Genomic DNA, 21,440 nt, shown 5'->3' with positions numbered 1-21,440 from the left:
AATTCAAATTCGTCCCCATGTTATCAAATAAAGCTCTCCAGAATAGACTGGTCATTCTGGGATCTCGATCACTAACAATGGACTTAGGCATACCATGATGTTTAAAAATCTGTACCATGAAAAGCTTAGCCATATGATCTGTCTTTATGGTTTTGCGAACCGGAATGAAATGAGCTTGCTTGCTGAATCTATCAATGATAGTCCAAATCCCATCATTCCCTGACTTTGATCTTGGCAAATCAAAAATAAAGTCCATTGTAATACTTTCCCATGGTGCCTGAGGCACGGGAAGAGGCATAAGTAGGCCAGGTGCCTTCCGTCTATCATACTTCACTTTCTGACACGTAAGGCATTCAGTAACAAACTGATGTATATCTTTCCGCATCCCTGGCCAAAAGAAATACCTCTCTAGTGCTAGAGTTGTTGCTGTAATTCCTCTGTGTCCAGCATAGGGAGGTGCATGGCATTCCTCCAAAATCTTTTTCCTCATCTCCTGGGTGATGCATAAGCAATCATCTTTCATTAAATACCTATCTTTCAGGGAATAGTGACTGGTGGATTGCCCCTCTTGCATTTGCTGTAAAATTTCACCAAAATCTGAATCACGAGCATATTGCTCCCTCATGCCTTCCAGGTCTTGATGATAAGCAATAGTCACATTATTGACCTGGGGTCTTCGGGACAAGGCATCTGCCACTCTGTTCCGAATTCTTGGGGTATGGACAATCTGAAAATGATACATTGAGAGCATGTTTGCCCATTTCATATGCTTCTCGGAAAGCTTGGTCTGAGTAAAAAAGTATCTCAGACTTTGGTGATCTGTCTTAACATTAAAATCTGCACCCAAAAGATAGTGTTTCCATGTATGGATGGCATGAATTACAGCCAATAACTCTTTCTCATAGATTCCTAGATATCTTTCTGCATCCCGAAGTCTCCTGCTTTCATAGGCTACTACATGACCATTCTGATGCAATGCAGCCCCAACACATTCTCCACAAGCATCGCAATCAACATCGAAAGATTGATAAAGATCCGGGACTACAAGAATAGGCTCTGTAGTCAACTTCTCCTTGAGTGTATTGAATGCTTTCTTCTGTGATATTCCCCATGAGAAGGCTGCATTTTTCTTAGTAAGGTCATGTAATGGAGCTGCGATATCAGCAAAATGTCTGATAAACCTTCTGTAGTAAGAACACAGGCCTAGGAAACTTCGAACTTCATGCACAGTTTTCAGCTCTGGTCATTCTTGAATGGCAGGGATCTTCGCTGGATCCATTTGTATCCCATTCTTGGATATTATATGCCCCAGATAATGGATTTCTTCCAAGAAGAATTCACTTTTCTTGCTGTTTGCATAGAGCTGATGATTTCTCAGCTCTTGAAATACTATAGCAAGATGTTTCCTGTGCTCTTCTTCTGTCTTAGAAAAGACTAAGATATCATCAAAGAAAGTACCCGTGAAATGCGTGTACTTTCGGAAGACGCGATTCATCATTCTATTGAATGTGGCTGGAGCATTTGTCAACCCAAAAGGCATCACTAAGTATTCATACAACCCGAATGTAGTGCGGAATGCTGTCTTGTGCACATCCTGAGGCTGTATCCTCACTTGGTGATAGCCACTCTTTAAGTCTTTCTTGCTGAAAACTGAAGCTCCATTTAACTGATCCAGCACATCATCAATGCGCGGAATAGGGAATCTATTCTTGATGGTCATTTTGTTCAGTGCGCGATAATCGACGCACATACTGAAAAAGGAGATGAGCTGGGCTGAATCAACCCTTTGGACAGCAAGTCCTGTACCTGAGCCATAATCTCCTCTCTCTGAGTCGCACTGACTCTATAAGGTGGTCTGTTTGGTGGCTCACTACCAGGCATTAACTCTATCTGATGATCTTCTGGTCTCTCTGGGGGTAACTCCCCTGGCAAAGCATCAGAAAAGCAATCTTTAAAGTTTACAAGAAACTGAAACTTATCTTTGTCTGCATCATTCATTTCAGCATGCATATCATTCTGTTTTTCTTTTATAAAAACCATGTACGCATAAATTGCAGACTTTATTGCTTTACCACATCTAACATAAGATACAATGGGGATAGTGTCCCCTTTATTCCTGGCAACTAAACGCTGATTTTTCCCCCTATGCAAAAACTCCAGCACTCTTTCAGGAAGATTCAACTTCACTGCCTTGCGATGAAACCAAGGCATTCCCAAGACTACATCATGATGTTTCAGTGGAGAAATGAAAGTATCCAAAGCCCTGCCCAACTCCTCCGTCTTCATTCCCAGCCTCAGGGCTAGATCCTTTGATATGAAATTATCAGTAGCCCCTGGATCAAATAAAATTAGCGCTTGCTGGTCTCTAACTTTGCCCCACGATAGCAGCAATTCTCGATCTTCTGGGTTTGAAGCATGACCCAGTATGTCAGGAATCCCCCCCGCCATTGGATTTTGCGGTCCTCGTGGCTTCTCTGCCTCTTTTCCCTTTGAAGTTGAAGGCTTTTCTGGGCACTGGGCAGCCACATGCCCCTCTTTGCCGCACCTGAAGTATTTCCCATCTCTACGGAATTCAGCTATTTGTTCAGGGGTGAATAGAGATTTGCCTTTATAAGCCTTTGAAGACTGAGTACCCCTCGGCTTCTGAGGTTGAAACCCTTTCTTTTCAGCCTTGGGATACTCTTTCTTTTCTGATTTTGAAAAATCAGTTTTCTTTTTATCAGCACGTCCTGCATGCAAGGATAGCACTGTAGATGGATCTTGTAACGGCACAAGACTAGCTATTGAAGCTGAATGCATAAGGTCTTGAATGTTCTTTGTCCCCAAAGCATTCACTACTGCCTCAATTTTTGGAGTGAGACCTGCTCTGTATTTTCTCATTTGGGTCCCTTTGGAGATCTTTTTGAAAGGTGCAACCTGCGAATAAGCATCCCAAAACTTTTGGTTGTACACATCCACTGTATCTCCTACATCCATATGCAAACTGTCCCAATCTTGAAGAACATGGTCTCTAAACTGTTTAGGCATAAACTGTTGGTAGAAGGCTTTCTTGAAGTCCTTCCAGTTCCTTGGGGCTGACCCATCTGTGGTCTGTGCACTCCACCATGCACTAGCTGTTGCTGTCAAGTGCAAACTGACCATTCTTAACTTGGAGAATTCTGAAAACTTTTCTGTGCCGAATGCAGCATCAAACTGCCTGATGAACTGCAATGCTTTGTCTGTATGACCATACTGTCCATTATAGGTCATAAACTTGACAGATTTACCTCCTATTTTAAATTCCTTGGTCTCTCTGGAAGACTTTCTCTTCCTAGACTTCTTATGTTTCCTTCTTTTTCTGGATGGTTTATCTGATAAAGAAGAAGAAGATACAGAAGTCGAACTCGAGGTAGACGGTGATGGACTAGGAGATCGGTGATGATGCCTCGATCTCTTCCTATTATGAGACCGTCCCCTATGAGATCTCTCTTTCTCTGGCTGTACACGGGAGTGTGCCTCTGGCATTGGCACGTCATATACTGCATTAGGCATAGCTTCTGCTTGAAACAAATTCTGAGCCCTTGGATCCTTTTTGAGATTTGCCATCTCTTGTATACGAGTGCGTACCATCTGTTCAAATTCTTGTTGAGTTTGCGGCACACTTCTCTGTCTTGGATGTACATCCCTATCTTGTGAATCCCACTGGATAGGTGATTGATCCATATTCTGAGATCTGCAAATTTCACACACACACCGTGTAGGTAACTGATGCACAACTACCTTTGCTTTTCCAACAGAAAAATACCTCAACAAGAGGTGTTTTGCATTCACAACTTGTGCCAGTAATTGGGCTATCAGTTCAAAGCATAAACCCAGAAAATTGCTAAAGCATCAACAATTGTATTGCCCTTTTTCTGGCTACTGCAAAAAGCACTCAGAAGCATTTGATTCATCTTCCCAGTGTACAAAGGCATGCATTTTCTTTTTCTGCAAATCTCTGATTTCTTTGCTTTTCTCTGCTTTTTTGACAGTAGAAGTCTGACAGGCAGGTGAAATCTGCTAGCAGAAACAGTCTCTGCAACTGTCCCTTTTTTTTTTTTTTGAAAGAACAGTAACCAGATGGAGTAACTGGCTAGTTACTCTAACCAGACTGACTGGTTCTGGTCTGGTTAGTCTGCAACTGGACTAACTGGACTAGTCAGTCTAGTTACAGTGACCAGACTGGTCTGGTTGGGTCAACTAACTGGACCTCTAACCAGTCCACTAACCAAGGTGAGGTTAGCTTAACCTCAAGTCTGCCACATCAGCCACCTGTCTGCTATGTGTCAATGCCACATCAGCTCTGGCTGCCTTGCCTGCCACCTCAGCACCACGTCATCTGCCCTGCTGGTTGCCACGTGTGCTGCCACATCAGCACTCCTCAGGCCTGCACGCCACATCAGCAACCTGCAGTTATCTGCCACGTGTCAGATCTGTCAGCGCCACATCAGGAGGTATGGGCTAACTGCCACGTGAGCTGCGTCAAGGGCCACGTCAGCTCCGCGTCAGCAGTCGCCACGTCAGAGAAAACAAAGAAAGCTCAGATTCCCGTGCAAATCCCATCACGCCATCGCCTACAGCCCTGTGTAGATCAGCATAGTTCTAAATGCCCGGTCCTTTAGCACAATGATCTCGCAAGGCTTCCATCCGACGTGTATGTGCGCATGGAATTCGTCTGCTATTCTCTGCTGGGTCGAGCGTCGTGAATTCCGTCATTCCTCGGTTATGATCTGGGCAAGCCTTACGTCGCCAAATTGCAAAACTTTGCTCTGTCAGATCTTAGGCCTGCGCAAATACATAGCGCCCACTATAGGTCTCATCAATTCACGCGTGTCGACTAGCATCCACCTCCTTGTGATTTCACGCTTCTGCCTCGACGTCAACTTTGGATGTCTATTCGTACGATGAGATCCTCATCGCGCGATTGTTTCTCTTGGCATATGAGTATCGTCAATGAGACCGTGCATAACTAGTATGGCTTCAAAGCTCCTGTGTGCGTCACACAGCTCTCGAATTTTATTTTTTTTTCAAAATTTTCCTGGATCGTCACAGCCTTAGAAGGGTGTGAGCTAGGGCTCTGATACCAATAAAATCCCTATGGAATTCCTCACGCTCTTTGAAATCCATCTCGCTCTTATGAGAGACACCAATAATTGTGAACGAAACTTCCTTCGTAATAACCAGCAAGTACACTTTCTTTTCTGCTCTCCTCTCTCTCTCTCTCTCTCTCTCTCTCTCTCTCTCTCTCTCTCTCTCTACAGAGACACTAGGGCCCAGGACAACATGTCGGGCTGGACCCCCCCGAAGGTATTTTATTACTTGAAGAGAATCTGTTACAAAAGTTCAGCGTAGAGCTGTCTGATCCTCTCCCCTTTCCAAACGTGAAAAATCCCCTTTTTTACAAGAGCTTCAAGCTCATTTCAAATTGGCAACATGCCACTTGTCTAAAATCTAGACTAAGTCCTATTACATGCCACTAAGGGCCACTCTGGAGTCTTGAAAGCACTTGGTTACACGAACCGCCTCCTAGATGCTTGTCAGGCTCCCGTAGCGCTTAGGAAAAATAACTCTTCCTAGTACCTGCAACAATTAATTAAAGCGCACCACCATGGCACCCATTAATTGTTAGCGCTTTGCATGCAAATAACACACTGTGGACTAATTCTAGTCACGGTGGGCGTCCCCACTGAACACATGTGCACACCTAACAAATATAAAAATATATATTTATTCTCTGGTTGACCGATGCCAACACTCTTGATTATAATTAAGGAGCTTTGACCAAGGGTCGAGGCGCCTTAATTATAGCCAAGTCTCTCCAACCGAAGTTGGTACATCTTGGTTAACCGGGGTTAACCCTCTTGGCGCATGCCAAGTCTTGTTGACCGAAGTCAACACTCTCTGACCGTAGTCAGCTCTGTAGTTCTCTGGTTAACCGGAGTTAACCCTCTTGGTAATAAACCAAGTCTCCTTGACCGAAGTCAGGTTTACTTGACTAGAGTCAAGTATCTTTGACCATAGTCAATCCCTTGACCATTAAAAGAACTCTTTGACCATAATTAACATATATAAAACACTTTAATTATGATCAAATAAATGGTCAACTATACTTTGACTTAGGATATTTACAGTGTGGTGACAACGGGCTCTAGGACAAGCAGGATTCCAGAGAAATTACTCCACCCTAGATCACCTTGCGGGCTATCATTGAGGGGGCGAGGTCTCGGTTCTGGAGAGTCTGCTCTTGCTTTATAGAGTTCCGGAGGGCCTTCGACAGTCTTGTATGATCATAGACTCCAGGAGATGCAGATTTGAGAGGTTAGGATTCTATGTGAGGGGAAGCCGGCTACTCCCATCATAGATCTAGATGTTTGGTACACATATGCGAGCTCACTCTATGACATCCCGATGCAGGCATTACATGATATATCCTTATGCCCAAGGCCTAGTACTTGTAATTTGTTCACTGCATAGAATGTGCAGGCTGCACTCAGTTAGCAATATAACTGGAGAGATCAAAATCATGAGGAGCTACAGACATAGTATTTCACGCATGGATAGGAGGTCCTGGCTCCAATCTTAGCACAGATGTTCAACCACATTGTATGCTGCGGCTTCCCACATGCTTGAAGTACTACCTAGTACCACCATTGTGCCGATACACAAACAGGAGATCTCATGGACAATGGGAACTACATCACTTTTATTATTGTTAGAAGTATTATTATATTCTAGGCAGTGGCCAATGTAATGTAATAAGTGAGTTAGGGGTACTTTTTTCTCTTAGAGGTTTTTCCCCCTAACCATGGTCTAATCTCTAACTACGGTTAGTGATTAGATAGGGTTTTGTCACTTGGACAAAACCCTAATCTCTTTCTTTGTATTACACTTCAGTTCAGTACACTTTGGGGAGTGAACTACGTTCAGCTCACTCTCTCTTTGTACACTCTTGCTCTTGCTTTCGTTTTCTCACATTTGGTATCAGAGCACTTCCTTCCCGGACCTTCTCCCTACTCCTTGCTCTCCTCTTCCAGCTCCCGCATTCAAGCTCCAACGCCAAGCTTCCGTACAGCTTCATCGCGACGTGTAGCCTCCATTCCGTACGACTTTATGGATTTTGTACTAGCTACCTGATCATGTCCGTACATTGTCGTACAGCCCGTACAGGTTTCGCCGCTCAGATGCACGATTTCGTTGTACAACCTGTGCCGTCCGTACACCCGCGTCGTCCGTACATCCGTACGGACTGAGAGGCAGTACAGTCATGGATTTCGTACTTGCTGTATTCAGTACATTTCGTCGTACAGTCGTCCGTACACTGTACGGATTCCGTACAGTTTTGTACAAGCAGCTCGTTGCAAGCTGAATGTCTCCGTCATTTTTCTGGGCAGAGTTCATTCGCAGGTTCAGTTGTGCATTCAGCCATTGTTTAGCTTAGCTTTTTGGAGCACATTTGAAGCTTTAGCAGACATTGCAGTTGATTTGCAAGTTTTGGAGAAAGTTGGGGCTTTTGCAATTACACTGCAATTTGGCAGTGAAATTTGGGGCTTTTGCAGACAGAGTGCAATTTATGCAACATTTGGGGCTTTCAAATCATTCGCCCTCTTCTGTATGCAATTTTTCGCAAGAAATTGGGGCTTTTGCAGACAGAGTGCAATTTATGCAACATTTGGGGCTTTCAAATCATTCGCCCTCTTCTGTATGCAATTTTCGACAGAGTGTTTTGTATTTATGATGGACACCGACCGCTTTGTTATGGCGGTGGATCATCGCAGTAGATAGGACTAGTTGAGCTGGAGAGTCGTCCTTCAAAGCACATCACTTCCAAGAAGAGTCTTTTTGCTTTGATGTTGTTTGGCACTTTGTATCGGGGTCTTTTTCAGCTTGATTTATATGAAAAAAGATCTGATCTTGCATTATCAGTGAGCACTCCCACTGTTGCGATGCAGAATGCGGAGTTATGGCATGCCACGTATGGGCACATGAGTTATGGCAGCTTAATGACACTTCAGAGACATGATATGGTTGATGCATTGTCTCCTTTAGAGTCACCTCCTCGCTATCATTGAGGAGACGAGGTTACTGTTTTGGAAAGTCTACGCTGGCTTTGTAGACTTTTCGAAGGCCTTCGATACTGTCCTACGATCTCGTATGATCAAGAGACTTCAAGAGATGCAGATTTTAGAGGTCATGATTTGGGGGTGATGAGCCTATAAGAGTCCGTTAGAGGGATCCTATAAGGCCTGTCAGATTGGGTTAAGAGTACGATCGGAGTGAAGCAAGGATGCCTCTTTCACCGACTCTCTTAGGGCTTTATAGTGACGATATCACATCCTTTATTGATCGCCTAGGAGGTGAGAGATCATTGCTGGTTGATTTGACGATACAAATACTGCTATATATGGATGACATAGTCCTCATATCATCTTCGACAGAGAGACCGCAGAGACATCTAGAGGCCTAGAGGCATTTTGTAGAGAGAGAGAGGACTTGATAGTTAACCTTTGAAAGACGACGGTTATGATCTTCAACACCTCACGAGAAGTACTACATTGACATAGCTTCACTTACCAATGTGAGCTAGTGGAGATAGTGCAATCTTACACATACTTGGGGATAGTCATCATAGGGCCAATTTTCAAGATGGTCCCATGGCCAGGGCATGGCTCACACGAGAACAAGAAGCTTTGCCTTAACTAGAGAGGTAGTGCTTTCAGGCGCACCTTCAAGATTCGCTGACGAAGGACTGGGTTTTAAACACCCTAGTGAGGCCGACTGGCATGCATGCAGCACCTTCTTGGGAGAGTGATATCTCTGCGACAGATTGGAAGAGATTTGAGCGGTTACAGGTGACTATGGCGTCTACGATGATTCAGAGTAAGCCCTCAATTCCCCATCTGATAGTAAGATAGAGTTTGCCATGAGACCACTCTAGATCGATGCGATATTTCAGATAGTGACATTCCTCCACAGAGTTTGGGCCTTTCTTGAGAATATCGGAGGATGGACTCGTCGTCAGACCCAGCCCAGAGGACAGAAGAGTCTCTTATTGCTATTGGGAAGATGCGGGTCTCATCCCATTAGTTGAGGGTTGAGACAGGGAGAGCTGCAAGCACACCCAGAGAGCAAGGAATCTATAGGTTATGCACATTGGGGGAGAGGACTTCTTGCGTGCCTGCCAAGCCTACTATGAGATCCGAGGATGATATCACACCGGTTTGGTTCACTCTCTTGGTTGATCCACTTCTATGATTGGATCTGTGCTGGGCTCTATCGGATTGAGATGACATGGCACAGAGAGACATTATCGAGATAGATCAGACATTGGTAGGGGGTGACCGCACCACAGGAGGCTAAGAGTGACCGAGCACAGCAACATGTCATGTATTTCTATGCATTTCAGTCAGCTCTAGGACATAGTGGGATGGAGGAGGAGCTAGTTGACATGAGGGAATCATGCATCAGCAGGGAGAGGCGATGCAATGCTGCTGAACTAGAGATGCAGAGACCACGCAGGTTACAAAGAGTGACCAGAGCACGCATGATTGAGTTCCGGTCTATCTCAGCTCTCCTCAAAGGAGATGGCTAGAGACAAGAGGTGTCACTCTTGACATAGCCCATCGTATATAGAGGTCGAGGAAATCACCATCTTCACCGCATCTAGAAACAGCTAGATCTGAGACATCTTTGCAGCCCACTGGAGAGCACCATGGCACCCGGATTTTGAGTCTCAGTTTTCAGTTTCAATTTGTGAGTTTTGAGTTTGAGCCCTAGAGCTCTTTAGCTTGGCAGATCACTCAGCAAGGGCCCTAGTGTGCCCTTTACTTCAGCCCACAAATGCTTGTATGAGTTTTTCCTGTTGATGTACTTTGTTCCATAGGCCCGTGAGGTCTTCCGAGGATGTTAGTATAGCTTCCTTTCCTTCTTTTTCCACTACCATCCAGGTAAGCTTCTTGAGTGCTGCCCACATGGCGGTCTATGTGCTGCCCATGTGGTAGCCCCCTGCTGTCCACATTGCAGCCAATGTGCTGCCCACATGCAGCCCCATCCTATCATGTTCCACCAACCTCACACTCTCCTCATATGGGCTTACAAATGGTTCCCTATGGAACAGCTCGGAGTTGTCGTCTTCTTTTGGTCTTTCAATCGTTGGCTCATGCTCCTCTAGGTCTAGCCCTTTGCAATAGAACCACCCTGGTCCAATCCAAGTGGAATCCCAGAATACCTGGAGCATGAGCTCCCAATGAGCCTCAAACAATTATATTTCTAGCTTTAGCACACTTTGACCTCTTGTATGTGTCTCTATCTCCACCAGTGAGGCTTCAAAAAATCCATCTCTCCTTTTGGAACCTTGCTTCTGTTCCTCGAAGAAGCATCAAGCCTATCTTCTTTGACTTCTAGAAAGTCATACACCCTTCAATCTTTCTTCATTTGAGGAATACAAAACACAAAGTCTGCCCACAATAGATTATAAAGGTTCAAACATACCAAATCATCCACGTGCTTGCTTGTTTGCTTTGAATGCAAACTATGCAGCTCATTGAGGCACACTGAGCCACACTGGGTAACTCTGTAATGCTCTCTTCAATCTTATAGCTCTCATCTTATACTGAATCCAATAATCCCTCTGAAGAATGTTCCCTCATGTCAGTGCTACCAACCAAGCAGTTTGAGAAACCCAAGCACTCAATGACTTCACAACGGCTTTTGACTATTCTTTTGATCACATCTCAATGTCGGACATCCATACTGTTACTCTGGGGTCTGCAAACTTTATCTCAGTAACACATGGATATGTCACCAAGAAAAGCTCTCTATCACATGTGCTTTTGTATCCTCTGAATCCTTATCAGAGTCTTTCTTCTGCTTTTGATATGCCTTCTTTCTACTGTCCTTTGTAAAATGTCTTAGCGTATCACAGTGGAAGCACTTCTTCCGTTCCTTTATTTTCTTTTTATTCTCATCATCAAAAGCACCCTTGTCATTCTCAGATTTGTCATCCTTTTTCTTGGGCTTGCCGTCGCTTGGCTTGTCCTTGTCCTTGGCATAAAGGGATTTCTCTTGTGCGGATCCTTCGTACTTCAGTTTTCGAGCTTCTTCCTGAAGAAGCAATGGTACCAACTCCTCAAACGTCATTGGTGCCGCCCTGCTATCATTGTCATGATGAGAGGTTTGTAGCTCCTGGGAAGCATGCCCATCCTCAAGGAATTTGTTGCTTGACCAATTGTTTGAGAGTTTGTTCCTGACCGCTTTCATCCTCATGATGTGGTCATGTACTCCCCTTCATCCATGCTCATACCATAGAGCTCCTTCTCGAGGTCGAGAATCCTCGCATCGTTACACCTCTTACATCCCCTTCAATATGGTCCACTCGGCAAAGGAAGTGTGCCAACTGGATATGAGGTAGCACCGAATCTGCAATGGTACCAATGATTACGGCCAGGGCCTCTGCATCACACATTAACCAATCCTTCACTGCTACTGGATCTGGAGGCAATGTCACTGTAGCATCCATTTCTGTAGCTGGAGTCATTGTGGGCTGAGGCTCTCATGTCAATCTCACCACCAAATGGATTCAGACCTTTATCTTCCTAAGGGGGTAATTTGTCCCATCCAACTTGCTTGTTTCCCGGATCGGATACCTAGCGGCAAGGGCACCATCCTTCAGACGTGGAAGATGATTCCCTAGAGCTTTGAATCAAGGCTGTCCTTCGGCAAGGTCCTTGCCTTGATGCCACGTTATAAATAATTACAACAAAGGGTATATACGCAATGGAAAACTAATAGAGCCCACGAACTCACGTAATGGTGTATTATATGTGGAATCCAAAGCTTCTGTCCTTGTGTGTGCTTAGCATAGATTTGCAGCAAGTAAATGGACAATGCACAAGACAGATGTAGAACCAACAAAACTTATGTTTCCGTCTATAACGGACACAATACAGAAGCAAAGTCCAGTGTATCACCCTCTAGTAGCAAAGTGCTATCTAGATGTGTGGCACTCCCAAAAGACTCACCCTGCTTGCTCCCTATGAGCTTAGGTTGACGTCGCAAGGGCCCCACAAACACACCTTCAAACCGACCTCCCGGACAGCCACAAGTAAGGCAGTGCTTGATCTCCTTGTGGCTCTAAAATGTGGCCTATGGTGAGGCCCAAGCTCCCTCTTTGATCCGTCCTCCTTGCTGCCTGATGGTCAGCCTAGGATGAAGAAGCCCTTGAGCTTTGTCTGCTGCACTCAGCCTATCCTGGCTGAGGTGCTGCTCCAAACTGCTCCTGAAAATGGACTTTCCAGTAGATGATGAATGAGCCCCAAGGGGATCCCTTTTATAGGCCTAAAAAATAGCTGACTGGGTCATCCCAAGTCAGTCGACGTCTAAACTGACCAGACTCAGCAGACCTGGCCCAGCCAGATGTGCCCTAACTGCCTCCTCGATTTACTCTTACCTGGTGCTTTCTGTGGCGGCTCTTTCCTGACTTCTATCTGGCCCAAACTCTTCCCCAAACAGGCGCAACGCTTCTCCTGGTATCCCACCAAATATAGGACTTGCTCCAGCCCTGCTTTACCGGGTACAGCTCCGTACAGCCTCTGTAAACAGCCCGCACAGTACCCCCTGCCTTCCGTATAATCACAGCACGGTCCTGAGCTGATTGCGACCTGGTCCAGATCAGCAAATCTCCTTCAAACTGCACTGTACTGTCCTAGATGGCTGCGCTAATGATCAGCTTCCCTCTGTCCATTGGATCTACTCCAGATGCATGCCATGCAGTCCCTACTGACATGTTGGTAAGCTTGTGAGTGCTGCCCATGTGGCAGCCCCCTTCTCTATCTTTTCTTTGTTTATATGCTGCCCACTTCCCATGTGGCAGCCTCATCCTATCATGTTCCACCTCCCCCATGCTCTTCTCATATGCTGGCTTACAAATGGGGAGGTGACCAGCTGTATTCCAACAGAATTTCTGTGAGGGCGGGCCGTAAAGTTTGATAGAAAGACCCTGAAATTCTGGAGAGAAATTTCCTCAGAGGTTTGAGTTGTTTGAACTGAAACTGTTTCAGGCATTGTACTAAAACAAGCTTCAGTCGAACTGAAACATGTTTCCAGACAACATTGCATGGCAGTCAGCCATGTCAGTCTATCAGCCGATTAGGTGCAAGAGCTGAAAAAGGTTCTTTAGGGCTTCAAGCAAGCACCCAAGGCATGGTATGCCAGGATTGACATGCGTGTTCTTCAGAAAGGTTTGCGAAAGAGTGTAGACCCAAACCTTTACTTCATGATAAAAAATGCAGATTTAGTGCTTGTGGTACTTTATGTGGATGATAGACTCATCACTGGTATCAATGATGAATTGGTTGCAGCTGTAAAAGCTGATTTGGCAGTTATTTGTCAGGTTTCTACCAGAAATAGTTTGAAAGTCCGAGGACATTACAATGTCAACATCTGGCCCTCTGCCCATCCTTGCAAGTAGCCCAACAACTAGGACCCCTATGTTGAACCATCTCTTACCCAAGTGAGGTGCATCGAGCCTAAATTTCTGCGAGCCTACACCATTAAAGGAAGCGGTAGCCCAATGACAGCTTGGAAGTTGGCACATAAGGAAGGATAGTTGGAAGGAGGGTTTGTTTCTTGAAGGGGGTGTCCACTTGGCCTAAAATTGAACTAAGTGGGCTGGCCCTATCGTTTTCTTTGGTGTTGTGAAGTTACTTGCAACACAAGGGGGACATTTGGGGGAGCAAATCTCTGCTTTTTCTGGCTGACTTATGCAGCATATAAACATTTCCTGCTCATCAACTCTAATCATTCTAAAGCTGTGCCAACCACCAACAGTGCCTTTTCACGCCACCTATGTTTTGTGGCAATGACCTGCTTGGGTTTTTGAATAATCTCTGTTATTCTGTAAAGGCTGTCAGAATCAAATTCATCAAGTCCCATTTCAGCTCCTGGCATGGTTGTAAGACACGTTAAGACACGACACGTTAGACACGCTTCAGACACGAGTGTCTAAAGTGTCTTAAAGATAAGACACGTAAGACACGCCATTGTGGTTGTAATAATAAATATTTAATTAATATATGTATAAGTATACAATTGTACAACTTGCTAGCATATCTAGCTACTAGATTCTAGAAGTACAATAAGCTACACTTAAATAATGCAAGAAGAAACAATGCATTTGTACAATGTAGTTAAGAGTCAAGACTCGTCACTCAAGACTTAAAAGTTAAAGTTACTTTAAGACTCACGACTGAAGAGCTCGCAAGTTTACTAAAAGGTTTAAACTGACAATTGAATCTTGTCACATGTGACATGAATGAAAATTGCATCTCGATACATATAATTGAAAGAAAGCTTTCGACTCTCAAGACTCAAATCTCTAAAGATTCATCCTAATCTGAATCTATGAGGTCACTGCCACTGCTAGATCCAAAGTCACCATCAATGATAGCATGGCTAAGTCAAACTCAATGTGTGTTATTACTCCCCACCCACCAAAAAAAAAAAAAAAACACTAGAGTATCTAAAGGTGTCTTAAGATAAGACACGTGTCTTAAGTGTCTTAAGTGTCTTATCATAAGACACGAGTGTCTTAACAACCATGGCTCCTGGACCAGTTGGGTATTGCCCTTCTAAGATTTTAAAAACTTCTTACAAGCTTTTCATTTGTGCAAAGTTTCTGAAGCTATCAAGTCAAAATTTAGTGAATTTCTGAACCTGAAGGGAATTTGAATCGGTCTTCTTAAGCAGAGGGTTCCATCTGAGAGTCTTGTCTGGAATCCCAACCGAAAGGTAAATGCCATGCTAGAAGAGGGTAGGTCTAAAGGATGACCAAAGATGCTGAAACAGCATGAATACCAGTTTTGATTTGCATGACTTTGAAGGTAAGCATGCTGAAGTTGGGGTTGCCACAATATCCTTTTTCAGATCATGAAGTGAAGATACGACGAATTTGAAATGTCCGTGATGGACGTTGGTGTATGCATGCATGCATTCATGTGTACATAAATAAGTTTATGGCTTATTGTATAATTGGCTATAGCTCAATATGTGGCACTCTTCATGCTGCTGTTATTGCTTGGGATTGCTGCCATTTTTATTGTGCCCATGATTTGCTTGTGCAGGATCCCTGCTTGCATCTGCAGGGATGGATTGTGTTGCTCACATATGGAATGTATGGAGTGAAGAAAAGCGGCAAGATGCACGTACATTGTCATCTCATACTGCAGCTATAAAGGACCTTCAATGGTCCATGGATGGCGCCTGTGTGCTGACTTGTGGTTTCGATCAGACACTGCGGCTAACTGATGTTGAGACTGGTTGTGAAAAGCAAGTTTTCAAGGAAGATCAATTTGTTAATGTTGTAAAATATCATCCATTCAAGAGTGAGCTATTCCTTTCAGGAGGATCTAAGGGTGTTTTGAGGCTGTGGGATATTCGAGCTGGCATGGTTGTGCAAGAGTATTGTAAAGGTCTTGGCCAAGTGATGGATGTGGACTTCAGCCAGGATGGAAAGCATTTTGTGTCAACCTCAGATATTGCAAATCGGAATGCTAGTGACAAGACAATTGTCGTGTGGGACTTCGAATCTCAGATTCCTCTGTCTAATCAAGTAAGCAGTAATGATAAGCACTATATCCAGCCAAAAAAGTGGCCACAGAACTTATCATATATATAGAGGCGTTTCTTTATTTGTGGGTGGGTCTCAGCTTCACAGGTTTTTCTTTTGCACGGATTTGGGTTTAAATTTTAACAGACTGACCGTGTTGTTTGTTTTTCAGGTCTATCTTGAAGCCTACACTTGCCCTTGTGTACGTTATCATCCTCATGAGAGTGCTTTCGTGGCTCAATCTAATGGAAATTATATTGCAATATTCTCAAGCTATCCTCCTTTTAAGATGAATAAGTACAAGCGATTTGAAGGTCATCAAGTCTCTGGTTTTCGCATACAATGTAGTTTTAGTCCAGATGGTGGACTTCTTGTTTCTGGTTCATCGGACGGTCGAGTTTACATATATAACTACAGATCAACAAAAAAATTAACTGTGTTGGAAGCCCATGAGCACATCTGCAGTGATGTTTCTTACCATCCAAGCATGTCCTCTGTTGTTGCTTCTGGTGGCTGGGAGGGAAATGTGTGTGTCTTTGAGTAGGTTAGGGAAAAAGTATAAAGAGTTAATATGTCCAGTTAATCCGAAGTCTGATAATTTATTAAAGTTTGTATGATGCTAGTGCTATTTTCATCGAACTTGTACGATTTTACCTAGTTTTGTAATGTTAAACAGTCTGATGTGTTCATTCACTCACCAGAGATATTGCCTGCATAGTGAGGTGAGATGCGTGGCAAGTGAATGAGTAATTTTTTGAGTTGTTCCATTCACCAATCACGAAAATTGCCTGGTTTTATAACGTTAAATAGTTTGAGTCATACGATTCACTCGAGTTGGTAGCATACGTTAGGAACGATGCATATAGCATTAATCAATCCATAAGAACTTCAATTTCTCTCATAGGCACCAAATGAAAAGTCCTATGGAGATTCAATATTGAAAATAGAATTAAGAAGTTAATTTTCAAATTATATACCAGACTACAAATTCAGATTCAAGAGAGTAATCCACACCCGAGAGAGGAACCTTAAACGAAGCGTTGATAAGCTAGGAGTGCTAAACTAATTGGTCTCCCATCAACTAATGGGCTCTCAATAATTCTCTTTCTTCTTTGTAGTGGCTCTAGAGAGATGGCACGACCAAACCCATTACTAAAAGTAATAATAAGCTCTTCTTCTATATGCTCGAGTTTCCTTTGGAAATACTTTAGACAAATATGAATGCCAAGTATCTACAAGTTGTTGAGATATGGTGCCATGAGCACATATTAGAGGTTAAGGTATGGTATAGGAATGTATTAAACTAGCCACCTTAGGATGTGGACTACATGATGTGAGGATGTGGATCGAGGATATCGACAAGGAGAGCTGTGAATCAGAGAATCCCGCAAGTGTTGACTATTCTAAGGGCTCTCTTTATATAAGAAGCCTATTTTGTATTGATTGAAATAGATATACATTGGTATCTCTCTCATGTCTTAATCTGTGTGCTTTGAGTCTCTAGATCTTAGGTCTTGCCCATGTTCACATCTTCAATTTGAGAGAGAAGTTTCTGGAGTTCCTTCAACCGGTTTCAGTTATGCTTCATTCCCTCCTTAAGGAATTTCCTCTCTTCTACGAAGATCCTAGGAGAGACAGTGCGCTCTCAGCTCATAGCCATCCGGGACGACTCAACAACTCCTTTATGTCTTCCTCTGAAATGTGTCCATCACAGTCCACTTTGCATCGCTCTTTGCCTTTTATGCACCTGGTTTGGCAAAGCATTCATCAAACCAGAGGCCATACACAGCAAAAGTTGCTTTGCACCTCGGTTGTACATTCCCACTTGGCAGTCTTTCCGAGTCACGGGCCACGGTAACCTGTTTCACTGCGTAATAGTTTGAATCACTTTTCTTGCAGTTGTAGCTAGCCACTTGAGAAGCTCCTCGTGGTGCTGTATTGTTCCTTTTGCCGCAATCTTGTTCACTCATAGATTCTGTCCATCGCAAGTCTCCACCGTCTCATATTCTCCTTGTAAAGAAAGTACGCTCTTTGGAATGCATTAATTCTTCCGTCGTAGCGTGCAGGGATTGAGCTGCGGTTGAATTTGAATCGTTACTTCAATATTCTCCCTTATGGATTTGTCTTTTGAGACTATAATTGGGTACCTTCAGAGTGTCAAGGCAGTTGCGATTTGCTCGACGGGGCAAACTCGTTAAATCATGAATCAAATGAATGATAACAATGACAAACACAATGGAAGACTGCGCTCAACAATATATCCAATTTCAATGAACACTTGCAAGATAGACAAGTGGTAGTAATTTTGTCCAAACATTCTTGTTACGGCAGGTAGCCTAAGGAGAAGTTTGAAATTTTTTAGCTCTCATTGAGCCACGTATTATAATCTGAGCCCTTAGTTGTCATAACGATCCAACGATGAGTGTAGAGTTCCACCAAAAGCAAGGAGGCTAACAAATTCTGCTTTTAATTGCCCGACTATATTTATTAGCTAGAGAGAAAGGGCCATGCGGCAAAGGGGTGAGGGAGTCAAGAGAGCGAGAGAACCGAGAAAGAGATAGAGAGAAAGAGAGAGAGAGAGAGAGTTCATGGGATCAATGAAGGAGCCAAGCGAGCTGTAAGAATAAAGGCCAGGCCTTAACGTACCGCAGCATCTGTTCCAACAACACCATCAGTAGGCAGCAACACCAAGCTCAGGCAACAGCAATAGCTCTTACAAGCAGGTTGGCTTTCCCTCCCATTATTGGTTTGCCATCAGCGAACGACAGGCTCGTCACCATATCTAAGGTTGGTCAAGAGCCCAGAACGATGAAAGGCAGGGTCTTCAAAGTCTGTCGTGAAGAAGGGAGCTACAAACTTAACATGGAAAATAGTGGAGGAGGAAGTATGGAGGGAAACTTGCGTGAGTTGAGTCCTTGGTGTCATTCCGTATCAGCAAGCAAGCATAACCTTGTTAAATGAGTCTGTCATGATCTCACATCCCTTGAATTTTGGTGTGAGTGTTGTAAATCTACCGATCGTGGAAAATTATAGTTTGCAATTGATTATTGAACTGAGTCATCCGGCAAAGGCAAATCTCATCCGCCCACTATGACTTCTTTGCCTCCAATGGGATCCCATTTTCCTCTGCTGGCTCCTGTGAGGACTGCGATCAAAGATTCCAAAGTCGTAGCAGCTGCATCCAAGCAAGGCCATAAGTTAAAGAACAAGGTAATTGCCACCGCGTCAAGCACGCCAAGGGGTTCGAGAAACCCAAATCTTATCTCCCTGGAAGGCCCCTCCAATCATGAGACACTCAGGGTGCGAGGCCAAGCTGCGGTGGATAGCCATTTCGATGCACGTCTTGGAGGCCACGAAGCCGGAATCCATGAACCAAGGAGCTGGCCCAGGTCAATGAGGAAGTCCCAGTCGTTGGTGCGAGAGATGAATGCAACCAAGATGGAGAAGCAGAGAAAAGAGAAAGCAGCGATGCTGGGAGCGTCTTTGACAGGAGTGGGTCTAGTGATAGTGTTGGGGGGGCTAATGCTGGACAACATTATAGCCGTTGTGGGGGTGGTATGCTGGTAGTACGCACTGCCGCGCCTGAGGAAGGCAGTAGGAGACAAGCCCTTTATGAGAAGCCACCATGTTCATAACAATAGGAACGCCAGCAACAACAACGTCCACGAGAGCAAGAAGAGGATCACGGGAACTAGCAGTGCCAAATATGATCTAGCAGTCAAGCGAGTACAAGAAGAAGGTGATTATGGACGGCCTGCTCTTGATAGAAACTCCCAACCCAATGCCTGATCTTTCTTCATAATCATATGCACAGTTCCATTCCTCCTAATTTTATGTGTCCGCTATCATCGTGCAAACCATCTTTCACCTGCTCACTCTCTCTGAAAAGATTAACGTTAACCATAAGCTCCTGAGCCATCTCTAGTAGCTTCGCTCTCCACTGGATGTGGCTTAATGTTCTAAACTTTCCTAGCAAAATTCCAGAACCATATTCTTCTGTGTCTACAGCTCAAGACCATGGGAGCTCATTCGATTAAGGTCTTCCTCAACATGCAAATTCATCATTAGCACTCGACATGTTTACAGCGTCTGTTTCCTTGATTGAAGGACCCATTAAACCTTGATTGAAAGACGTCAGGAATAGCTTGACCCTTCTTTCTAATGCTACGTTGATCGAGTTGCAGATTTGCACCGTTGCCCACGTCGACTCCCGTAAGTCTATAAGCAATGGAAACAATGGTGCAATTCTTCGAAGTGCTTCTTCTTTGCTCTTTATGCTTAAGAGTTTTTGGGTAGCGCCTTGATCCCTGTGTTGTGACATCGTGCTCGCAGTTAAAGTTAAAGGAGAAGGATTCAATGAAACTATATATCGAAGGTGAGATTTAAAACTTTACAACGAAATCCATGGAAGAGAAAGACGGCTCAAAAGAAGGGAAGGATGACATTGATTCTCGACTCAAATGGCTGGGCTCCCTTTCACCATCGAAAACATCAATATAAGGTACAGAGTTCTCTCTTTGGTCAACATTTGGTAAGCTACGAAAAGCATCAGTCTAAGCTACAGGATTCTCTCTTTGGTAAAAATCACAAAGTTATCTTAGTTCGGCATTTGGAGTCGCAGCAAATCCTTAAGAATGAAATTCTTATGGTAGATGGGAGGTCCATGATGCGGTTGAAGCTACCCAATGGGCATCAAGAGATATGGCTGAGAGGGCTACGCCGAGGAGTCGTGTGGAGAAAGCTAGAGCGGTCTCTGAGGGAGGCTTTCGTGGGCATATCTTACCACGGTAGCTTTTAGGTAATATGCCAGTATCTTATCCACTAGCTAGATTTATCTTGGCACTAATATTCTCGACGTTAATGTTCTCATCATTATCTCGGCACCCAGGGAAGGGCCCGTTCCCTCGGATTATAACTCTTTGGGAAAAGAAGTGCGCCGCCTCTCCGCCTACACTATGTGTGGTTATAATAATTTTATTATATATTATCATACAAATATTTTCAATTGCTTGTCCATTCAAAATTTATTGTTTTCATTTTGAATTCTTACAACATTCTCTCTTTCGATACATGTTCTCGATGTGAGGGAACAAAGAAATCCAAGCTGGATGCAACATCGAAAGAAGACGACACCTTTATGCATATGGTTGTAGTCCATGTGACAATATTGCATAGAATTCGATAAGGATCAATTGTTGTGTCGCATTATTCATGTATTTGTTGGACTTTAGCTTCCAAAATATCGACGTCATGAAATTCATAACAAATCACCTGACATTTGCAGGGAGGATCGGGTCCTAATGGACCCTGTGTCGCGACCATTTTACTCATTCGCATTTTTTCTTAAAAATTCTAGTATTTAGGTTCAATTTCGAGTTAGTAGTTACATGCTCCACGATGGAAAGGATGCCTGCCACAAATCTAGTTACCCATTTTGTCCAAACATTATTGTTACTTATTTTCTCCTTTCCTTGGATAGACATGAAATTATCAGTGGCAATTTATACAAAATATTTCTTACATATGTTGTCGGGAGCTCTTGCACCACATGAACTAATGTCAGACTTGAGAAGGTAACATGTAGAGAGCTAGATAGTGGCAAGCATCACCTCCTACATAATATTTAGAGTTGAGTTTATCTTTTGGCTTGTCAATTTAAAATGTTGATACTATTATCCATCCAATTTGAAGCCTTTTCCTTCAGCTTCTAAATCCACAACTATTCGTGTAATGGCAAAGTCCTCAATACTAGTATCTTGGTGTATCTCAATCGCATAATCTCCAATATAAATATGTTCTCTACTGTCCGCAATGGAATTAT

General features: G+C 43.7%; 1 protein-coding gene across 2 annotated transcripts in view; it reads left to right on the top strand.

Moving 5' to 3' along the window:
- The window catches only part of LOC147888762 (Transducin/WD40 repeat-like superfamily protein), a 32,941-nt gene extending 16,706 nt beyond the window's left edge, over positions 1 to 16,235 (top strand). For both annotated transcript variants that reach the window (XM_087392747.1, XM_087392746.1), the window contains exons 3-4: positions 15,135 to 15,622; positions 15,792 to 16,235. In XM_087392747.1, the coding sequence (XP_087248873.1) occupies positions 15,135 to 15,622; positions 15,792 to 16,163 (860 nt within the window). In that variant the 3' untranslated portion in view covers positions 16,164 to 16,235. The remainder of the gene's footprint in view (positions 1 to 15,134; positions 15,623 to 15,791) is intronic.
- The last annotated feature ends 5,205 nt before the right edge of the window (positions 16,236 to 21,440 follow it).

The sequence above is a fragment of the Dipteris shenzhenensis genome, chromosome 21 (assembly GCF_047967505.1).
Source record: "Dipteris shenzhenensis isolate YYH24624 ecotype China chromosome 21, Dip_SZ_1.0, whole genome shotgun sequence".
In the NCBI taxonomy this organism is placed as follows: domain Eukaryota; kingdom Viridiplantae; phylum Streptophyta; class Polypodiopsida; order Gleicheniales; family Dipteridaceae; genus Dipteris; species Dipteris shenzhenensis.
This window is presented reverse-complemented; position numbering and strand designations above follow the sequence as displayed.